Source organism: Wasmannia auropunctata, unplaced genomic scaffold (assembly GCF_000956235.1).
Source record: "Wasmannia auropunctata unplaced genomic scaffold, wasmannia.A_1.0 LD333496.1, whole genome shotgun sequence".
Taxonomy (NCBI): Eukaryota; Metazoa; Arthropoda; class Insecta; order Hymenoptera; family Formicidae; genus Wasmannia; species Wasmannia auropunctata.
The window spans coordinates 8268-19439 of NW_012029394.1; the positions used below are offsets into that span (position 1 = coordinate 8268).

Sequence of the window (11172 nt, forward strand, 5' to 3'; positions counted from 1 at the left end):
TGAAAAGAACTGCGATGTAAAAGAAAAAATCAGCCTTTTTCGGAAAAGATATAAAAGCTGATTTACATTTTTGCAAATTGTTCATGTCCTTAAGATCTTTGAGTGTTACTATCCATTTAGTCACCTTTCTTACTGTCTGGCGTATAGGTTTAAAAAAGTTCTAAATCGATTTTGAACCGAAGTTACGCAACAAAATAGGTAGGTCGGATAAATTTTACCCAGTGTGGTAGATTTGGGTGGCAAATATGGTGTGGTAATCTAGAATTAAAATCAGAACTTAACAGTGGTTACAAAACTAATTACGCATTCACACATTTTGATCGAAAATTGTTTTATTTTTTTTCCATGGCTATCACTTCTACACCACCTTGCGGTAGATAACTTGGTGCGTTTTTTATAATGGTTTCCCCAATGGACCTATATATAATCCACTCTTATTTTTTAATACATAAATTATTCGGAATGTCGTTCTTCCTTTTTAATAGTTGAGACAAAATAATTTAAAAATTTTATCTTGAATAATTTATGAAATAGATTTGTATGTATGTACTCTTATCACTTGTAGAAAAAAAGAATAATATGTTATCACCAATTCATGTTAGAATAATTATCCAATCATATAATTCTGAAACTGGGGCATTTTATATCGTTGTACAACATATAAATATAATAAAATTCCACAATACCAATATCACATGGTGAGTCATAATTATATCTCATATATTTGTAAATTCATCATACATTTTTGCAATAAAATCCATGAAAATAAGTTTTCATTACTAAAAAATAACTGCTTTTAATCTTTTTCAATGTGTACAGTGTAAATAATGAAAATTATCTTTTCTATTTAAATAGCCATTCTATATTATTTGTGTAAAATAATAATTATAGCTAATCCAGTATGTCACTTTTACAGTTTTTAAGAATACAATATATTTAAACATTTGTGACAATTTATTTATTTGTGTTTTTGAATTGTATTTTTAAGTTTCTCGTAATTTGCACCAGAAAAAGTCTCCAACTAAAAACATAAAAAATTTTATTCAATTATTGACTATTTACGAGTATTTGATCACTTTTTTTATAATAGTAAGAAAATTCTAAATGTGTATTTAGATAAATATTTTATTTGAATTTAATACTTACCACTTCGCATTCCTTTATAAAAACAAAGGTAGGCATACTGGATATCTCGTATTCAGCAGCAATATCTTCACATTCATCCACATCAACTTTAAGAAAAACAACATCCTGCATTTCCTATATAAACAAAGATAATCATGTCTTTTTCAATTCAATTTCAACAAATCTATTTTAAAACTCAATTGAATAAAAAATTAATATGATATAAAACCTTTGACAATTCCTCAATCATTGGCCCAATCATTTTGCATGGTCCACACCATACAGCAAAGAAATCGATAACTACCAATTTATTGCCTGCGTCTTTAAGTTTACTCTTCAAGTCATCCTGTAAACAAATAACTATTATATCGGTTCTTTTTTATCAAATATATATATTTATTGAGTGATAGACAGATGATGGATAGAAAATACGTAAATTATTAAAAGAATATGCATTGTTTAATGTAAGACACTGTATAATAGGAATGAATAGAAAGAGGTAAGAGAAAGATAATTATCAAACATAGATATCACTGATATCAGCCACTTAAAATTGCTACTAAATAATAGATAATAGAAACGAAATTGTTATTGAGTGATAAATAATACATAAATAAACGGTAATAATATACATAAAAAAGTGCAATGTATAAATATTCGTCTAATGAAAGGCTATAGCTGTTATAGCTTATTATGACACTGTCCGACAAAATTTGACTTTTTCTTTTGCATTACAAGTGTGAATAATCATTTCTGATGTATTTTTGTCTGCTGAACACAAAAGATTCCTCACAATATTAGTGGAAATTGGCTTTCGGTGAAATCGTCTGAATTTTTAGTACCTATGTTGAAGATGTTGATACCCTGAACAAAAATCTCAATGACATAACTTTAAAAAATGATTAGTTTTTGAGATATAACTTATCAAAACTAATAGATTTTTGTCATTTATGGAGAAAAATGTACACGTTTTGTGTACATTTACCGCGCGCGCGCACGGTGTGTGTGTGTGTGTGTGTGTTTGTATGTGTGCGTGCGCGCGCGCGCGCGCGTATGTGTATGTGTGTATTTGCATACCACAAGAATAAGGACTCCATGTTTTATCAACTCCAGTATTTTATGATTCCACATCCTCCATGTGGTATGCATATGTGTATGTGTAGGTATGCACGTGTATGTGGTGTATGTGTGTTTTTGCATACTACAAGGATAAGAACCCCGTGGTTTGTCAGCTCCACATTATTTTATGACTCCAAATCCTTTTTGCGATGTGTGTGTATCGCTTGTTCCCTCTATATGGCGGAACCAATGAAAAATCAGTACACGGTGTTTTAACTCTTACTAGAGGAGCTCTATACATTCTATACAAGGACATTAGTATACAGTTGTCTGTAATTGCGAAGAATAGAAAGACGAATAGAAGTCGTGCGAATCGATTGACCATGTTATAATTGGATACAAGCCAATCACAGCGCTTAAACAGTGAACAAACACATAGTGAAAAAACGTCTCTGAATGGTTGTGTTCAATCGTAACGTGATTAATCGGGATCCTTCCAAGTCGTGTGCCCTCAATGATCCATATTGCAGATTGGGTTATAGTATTTTCAGCAAGTTATACAAAATTTTGAATTTTTTATATTTTACATGTTTCGTGCTAATTTCATAGATTATATTAACATTTTGCTTTTAAAATAGATATTTGATGTTTTTATATCATTTTTGCATTGTGATGTCAATATACCATGGTATATAGATTTTTTAAACCGTATATTTTTGTATAAGCTATCATATTTTTATTATTTGTATTTTTGCACTCATTGTAGTAAAAATAAACAAAATTTCGTAATTATTTTGCTGTAAAAATGATTTTATTATTTTTTTTAAAAAAAGCTTGATTTCTTAAAATAAAAATTTTTATTTTTAGGCGTTCATATAATTCAGCTTTTTAAAGCTATTTCTTTTTCAAAATAGTAAGTACATATCCTCAAGTATTATATTCTGAAAGAATTTTCGTTTAGCAATTTAATTGTGATATTACACTATTCGGTTCAGAGCTGCGTTTTAAAAATTGATGATTATGCGGCGCGCAGTTTGCATAGATCAAGAGTTGTTAAAGATTCATATATTGTAAGATTATCAAACAACAAAAGATCAGTTTTGGATCGTGTTGGCATTTTCATATTTCAATTAAGTTAAAAAAATAAATAATTTTAACTTAACGTACATTTTAGATTACATTTAGTTACATTTTAGACACTGAATTTTTAACTTAATAATATATTTAATAACCTTCAACTTTGGTTACATTTTATTGGTAACTTTTAATTTAACTTACTTGAAATTGCAATACTTTTATAGTAATACTTCTCATGTAAACCCAAGAAAAAATACATATCGTCGATGTTCAAACTTGAATTGGAGAATATCAAGACAAATTATTAATACAATAAATATAGTCTGACCGCGGGAAAGAATTGCTATTCGCCTTTTATACATTGAATCATGCTGAAAAAAATCCCTCAAAATCGGACTTCTTTTTGCGACCTGACGAAAATAAGCATAACAAATATATACTTTATTTAGAAACCCTAAAATTATGATATAAAAAAATTTAATCAATAAAAATATGTGAGTGCAAACCTCCGCTGTTATTCGTATAAATAGTCCAGGCAAATTAGACAAAAAATGGCCAAATAGAAGAAAAATTTATATAGTTTTGATTTTTTGTAAATAAACTGTCAAAAAGGTTAGAAAAAGAAGACTAACAAGTTCCCACCCTAATCGTGGATGGAACATCCCTTTTTGGACAAAAAACTACCCCTGGAGTGATCTCGTTTGAAGTTTTCCTCATTTATCTTCTAAATTGTTACTCGGACGTGAAAAAATCATAGGACTAAAAAAATTCGCCATGAAAATCTGCATAAAAAAGGTTTGATACACCATAAAGCTAATTTCCATAGAATTCTCTCAATTACGATTTAAAATTACGGGAATTAACGCACGCAAAGAAAAAAATCGCTTTAGTTTCCTTTTCATTACAAATATCTCCAAGACCGTTACTTTTATGCAAAAAATGATCAGAACAAAAATTGTGGAGCAGAATCTTTCCTACAAAATACATGTTTCCTACATTTTTTAAAATGTTTTTCTCTGATTTTTTGCGCTTTCTTTTTGTGCACATGTTGCGTGCGATATTGATGTAGTAGTGTGTAGTGATGTGTTCATGTTTACTACTACATCAATGTCGCACGCATACATACACTCGCATACATTTTCATACAATCTTTTCTCTTATATTAAAGCACCTAAGTTCATATGTAAAAGCACAGTACTATTCTTTCATACAAGTTCCAGTGCAGCTGAAGCTTGTTTTATATGTATAAATCAAGCAAATATTAATTTGGGATGATCTATATGGTTACTCGAATCTGTTTAGTATTGATTGGACGTATATTACATAGTATTATTGCATAATTACATAATTATATTTTACGAAATCTTAACTCTTATTATCTGTCTTAGACTATACAAGCATAAATACTAGACTAAACAGTGTTCTACAGAATGTATCTGTTTTACACACACGCACACGCACACACACACACGCACACGCACACGCACGCACACGCACACACACACACACACACACATGGGGGAACAGAATTAATGTGATTTGTCGGATTATATTTCTACCATTGCAAATGTTTTCTTCGTGAATTGCAACGAAATTGTGAATGAACAACATTACGGTTTAAGTTTGTGTATTAATATAATTTTCTGGATAAATATATCAAACAAGATGACAAATAATAAGTGTTTGGCAAGCTCGTTTTATAAAATATTTTTTTTCCAAAATCTTTGCTACAAAAAAATTTCTTAATTTTCTAAAAAAAAATTAAAAATTTCAAGCTCTTTATTAATTATATTTTATGATTGCTTGTAATATGTACTAAATGATGATACCAGGTCGTCTTATTTTGAATTTTGAAGCGAACTGTTTAAAAGTATATAAAATATACCGTTGTGCGTTTTGTTATAATCTAAAGTAACAGTTACAAATTATCTTCATCAAGAAATCTTCTGCTTTATGTGATATAAGAAAGTCAATACCATGAACCGTGCAACATACAAACTAAGTTTTCTATCCTTAGAGGTACAGCATTTTTTTACGAATAATGATCGGAAATGTGCTTGCCGCGAGAAAACTGTTCTTTTTCAATAATTGCCGATAGATATATACACATACATGCGCAAACACAAACACATACACATAGTATGCTAAAGCGATTTTTTTCTTTGCGCGCTTCAGTTCCCGTAACTTTAAACCATAATTAAGAGATTTATATGGGAATTAGCATTATGATATATCAAACCTTTCTTATACAGAATTTTATGGCAAATTTTTTAAGTCCTATGATTTTTTTATGTCCTACGATGTTTTCTGAGTAACGGTTTAGAAGATAAATGCGAAAAACTCCAAACGAGACCGCTCCAGGGGTAGTTTTTTATACAAAAGAGGATGTTCCATCCACGATTAGAGTGGGAACTTTTCAGTCTCTTATTTCTAACTTTTAAGTTCATTCACAAAAAACAAAACTATATAAATTTTTTCTTCTAAAAAGTCTAATTTGCCTGGACTATAAGTACAAATTAAACTTTTAACTTCTTAATTACATTTTTATTAACTTAACTTTTAATTCAATTAACTTTATTATGAATTAACTTGTATCTTAACTGACAATAAGGTAAACTTTCAAGACTGTTAACTTTAAGTTTACTTATTATTAGTTAAAAAATAGTAACTTATCCAACCCTGGTACTATGTCATACATTTGCAATCTTTAATGTGCAAAAAGATGTGTTATTACATTTCAATTTTTTGCAGAACTGTTAAAAAAACTTGTGAATTGTGAATGAAAAATTTTCTAAACAGTGTCTATGTCTATCTTTAATATCAGTAAAATAATACCAGTAAAATAAAATGATTTTTTAACTTTTTCAGACCTTTTAAAAACAGTACATATATTAGCAAAAAATCATATTTATTCGATAAAATTGTTTTTTCATGTATTTTAAATTATGTTTATATTTACAAAAACACAAATTTTCTTCTCTACTTTACAATTTATAAAGATTATTAAAAAATAAAACAATTTTTTTTCTAAATAGATTCGATTTCTACATCTCACATTTGTATAAAACAAATTTTAAGAAAATCAATACAATGTCTATATTTATTGTATTTAAATATATTTTTACAATAAAGCTATAGAAAAGTATTTAGCTTCAATGATTTTAATATAAGTTGTCAAAATTATATTGTTTTGTTTTTAATCTTGATTTAAGCTTCAAAAATATTTAGCCATTTATTTATACATTATGATATGTAATAGTACTGTATTTATAAGGTTTATGTCATATTATTATTGAATTATTGCATAATTTCTGTCCCTTTTACAATAGATTTAATTTTAAAACCACATAGCGACGTCACGATAAAAAAACATTCATGTTAAATGAAATTTAAAACTTGACAATTTCATAACTATTGTTTGAACGTTAGACGCGTTTGTTTTTATTCAAAATTTTGTGAATTATCTGTTGACGGTGCAAATGTTTGGTGCTTGGTTCAAATAAACTTCCTGAATGTTTTCCGTTGTCAACAGTAACAAAAACATTCAGTTATTCTTTTTCGAATCTCGTATAATATAAAAATGTATGTTTTTGTTATCTATTTTCAAAAAATTTTTTCACACAAATTGAATAAAAACAAATCTGATGCTCAAATAATAGCTGTGAAGTTTAATGTCAATTTTCAAATTTAACATAAATACTTTTCTATCACAAGCCTATGTGGCTTTAAAATTAAACTTATTGTATGTACCATATATATACAAGAAACAGAAATTATGATCCAATAAAATTATTATTAAACATTAATTAGAAATGATATTTAGGTATCTAACGTCAGATATAAAGCAACAATTTCTTATTTCTGTTCAAACATTAATAAAATATCACATACGACGACTTTATTAATGTTTAAAAAAAGTATATTTAGTGCATGTAACATATGTTTTCTTTTTATATTTCTATTTATGACTTATTGTTTGGAATATTTATTTTACATTAATTTTGCTTTAACATTTCTATTAATTCTAATATTCACAGGGTTTGTAGTTATTTATGTAATAACTTTGTTAAATCAGTATAATTAATTTAATATAATCAATATTTTAAATTAAAAACTTAACGGTTACAATTTGACAATTACACTGACAATTTGTCAGTGTTATTTAATAGATTCTAGACTCAATGTTAAGAAATATGTATTACTTAGAACGTTATTTATAAAAATGTGGCAAAATTGCAAAATGAGTCGAAGAAGCAAAAATGGTAAATGTAGTTTTATACAAAAATCATATTTAAAAAAGGTTATAAATACGATCGAATCTATCGTGTAATCTTCTCGAAAGTTTCTAAGTTTATTGTTAGCTCATTATCTGTAATGCTGATTGATTTTCTTGTTGCACTTGTGAACGACTCTCATCGTATATTTTGATAATTGTGGTGTGTATCGAGGGGTTAATAGTGTAATACAATATAATTGTATGAAATAAAGCGTCGTTATAGTAAAAACTGACAAGAATTAAAAGTTAATGCAGTTTAAAATATCCGATGATAGACCATCGCAGATTAATATATCAAATGATAGACCATTCAATTTTTAGTATCTTGCTTTTTTTATACAGAATATTAAAAGTATTATATAGAAGTGCTAATCTTCTATTTAATTATATAATACTATTTTCTAATTTGTTGTATACGTATATTTATAGAGATAATTGACGATTAATAATGTCGGGGTTCATCACTTGTCATATCGACATGCCTGAGCGCCTGTCAGCTCTGTGATTCGAGAACGTTAACCGCTACTAATTTGAAAACTATTATAACTTCAACATTTTCGTATTAAAATTTTCGTCTCCAAATTATCTCAAGAATACGATAAGGTAAAACCTGGATCTTTTTTTGATATTTGAAGTTATATTTTCTTAATTGCTGAATCGTTGAATGAGATCTAACCTATTCTATGTTATACGATATACCTTTTTCCTCTGTTTTGATATAATTCCTATGCTTGTATATTAATTTTATTTCTCTCAGTAAAGTTTTAAAGAAAAAAAGAAATTCCTAGGGCAAATAATGACAATTGTTAGTTGGATAAATAATGACAAGTCAAAAAACTTTTTTAATATTTGAATATGATTTTTCTAATTTATTTGGAATAATATGAGATTAATTACACGATCCAGAATAAATGTGATTTTCAATAAATAAAAATTTACATATGGTAGAGTACAGAAATTAATATAAATTACCTTATCTAATCAAAATCAAAAGAAAGATCGATTAGGAGCTAAGAATTATGTATTTTGTAATTGTCCCATGTACCAGGGTGTCACTATTTACCCATAGGGTGGGGCAAATAGTGATAAATGTAGCGGTTTCAGTTTTTACGAAAATCTAGTATATATATAACTTATGAAAACTCTAATTAAGTTTTTTGTATATTTAAAAGTGGAAAGTACTCTTTTAATGAAAAATCATATCATGTAAACTTAAAATTAGTTTGTAGAGGAGAGACGAAAAAATCCGTCACTATTTGCCCCTCTTTCCCTTACTATATACATATATATTTTTTAAATTTTGTAAGTAAAACTTCACAAATCTTGAACATTATAGTTAATCATAAATATTATAATACAACACTCAATACGTGACAATCATAAAACTAATTGTAAGACACAAGATAAATTTTTTTGCTTATCAAATGAACTAGGTTTAAAGCTAACAATAAGTGGAGAACTCCGACATTATTAATCGTCAATTATCTCTATAAATGTATATACATATACAACAAACTAGAAAATATTATATTATATAGAAGATTAGCTCTTCTATATAATACTATTAATATTTTGTATAAAAAGAGCAAGGTACTAAAAATTGAATGGTCTATCATCTGATATTTTAATCTGCATGATATATTTTGACATAAAATATAAAATATCTCGTAAAATAATAATTTTGCTATAACTTTAATACTTTTATGCATAATATAACAGTATGAGACATTTACTTAGCTTTTAAAATATTTGTCATTCGAATAATTATGCACGATAGTGTGTATGTGAACAAAATAATGAAATGAATCAATCAATGTAAAAAGCATAATTACTAATAAAAAATATATATAATTGAATATTCTATATTTTTATAGGTAACTATGTTTTCTTTACACTGATTGATTCACACATTCATTTCATTATTTTGTTCACATACACACTATCGTGCATAATTATTCGAATGACAAATATTTTAAAAGCTAAGTAAATGTCTCATACTGTTATATTAGATAGTTACATATAGCAGTATGCGATACTTATACAGCTTTTAAAATTAGTATAAAATATTTATTGTGCGGGTGAGTGTGTGTGTGTGTATTTGTTTGTATTTACGTATACATATTGATGTATGTATAATACATATTATACGATATAGATCAATTATAGGACGATTATCATGTATTTCATGTGTTTAATAATATCTCGTTGATAATTGTGCTCAATTACTGCTTATTGTTAGTAAAAAGCATACGGCAACTACTTATATATACTTATATACGCCATTCCCTCGACTCGATGATTCAAGTCTTCGCGATTAAACGGTGACGCAATTAAAATCGTTTACGATTGACGTAATATTCAACGAATCATCTATCTTCACGATCGGTACATGTGTACCATATACATGGAGTCATTTCGCTAGTGCTCGCGCTTTCGGTCTGAATTACGTTTACAACAAAAGATCATTTCGCGTAATACCGCAATGCGGAATCGATTATTTTCAAGGTCGAGACCTAGGATTGAAGCTGAAGTATAGGTTTCGCGAAAAAGTATAATACGATTCACGCGCTCGGGCACGTTGGAATACAGTATTGCCAGACTTATACCAGTCTGTGACTATAGTCAGGTGGTTGTAATCAATCTACTTTTTTTTCCTTGTGGTGAGGAAACGAGGAAACAGGCGCGTTGCATATTTTTCATGTTGCTGTTTGATTTCGAATTATTAATTTAATTTATAAACTTAAATCTGTTTCAGAAGAAAATCGATATATTCGTACAATACTATTTTGTCGGACCACGTGTGACTTGTGAGCCATAACTGCCATACCTCTTTACATTGGTATTATGCTTCTCTTATAGTTTCTGGCAACATTGCAGTAGGACAGAACCGTTCGCAATCGTTCGCGCGTGCGTATGCGGCATGCACTCAAGGTTATCTTATTTCACATATCTGTGTAAACCACATTAAAGATATCCTGTTCGTATGGATGGGTCATTAAAATCTTTAAACTATACTACTTACAGAATTCTGAATAAGAGTAACTTCTCCTTCGTGACCCATTGTTGAAATATCAGTAGATTTCCTTTTCACAAAAAGCAAGAGCGTTATTGATGACCAACGTACACCAGAGTAACTCGGCAGCAACTGATTGCGTCTCAGGTCCCACCGTCCCAGTGTCTACTGTTGGTATTACTTAGTATACGGAACAGGATGATTCTTTGTTTTTTCACGCATGCGCGGTGAATACCGCATCAATAAAGTATCTAATATAAGTAAACTGATGTGTTTTAATTGTAATGGTAAACAATTTTAAATATTTTTAAAATTCAAACAAGATGTAAGATACGAAACACACACATACACACAGACATACATGTACGTATATATTACATATATATATATATATATATATATGATTATAAGAAATTCAATATATAAATATGTATATAATTATTAATAAAAAAGCAAATTAAACCCATTGTGATTTTGAAGATTAGAAGAAAATAGAATATATATGCAATAATAATTTGTATAAATATTATTCTTTTATTGGTTAATTACTGATGTATATCGTACAATCTTTCATATGTCAGCTTTATAAGTATTGCATGAGTCTGGATGATAATATTCGTCA

At 28.1% G+C, this 11172-nt stretch overlaps 1 protein-coding gene across 1 annotated transcript; it reads right to left on the reverse strand.

Annotated features, from left to right (window-relative positions):
* Positions 1–839: 839 nt before the first annotated feature.
* On the reverse strand, positions 840–10720 carry LOC105459887 (thioredoxin-2). Its single transcript, XM_011706227.1, has 4 exons — positions 10560–10720; positions 1355–1471; positions 1147–1260; positions 840–1021 (listed from the first exon to the last, which is right to left on the reverse strand). The coding sequence occupies exons 1-4, from the start codon at positions 10596–10598 to the stop codon at positions 959–961; spliced, it is 333 nt and encodes a 110-aa protein (XP_011704529.1). The 5' UTR covers positions 10599–10720; the 3' UTR covers positions 840–958.
* Positions 10721–11172: the final 452 nt, after the last annotated feature.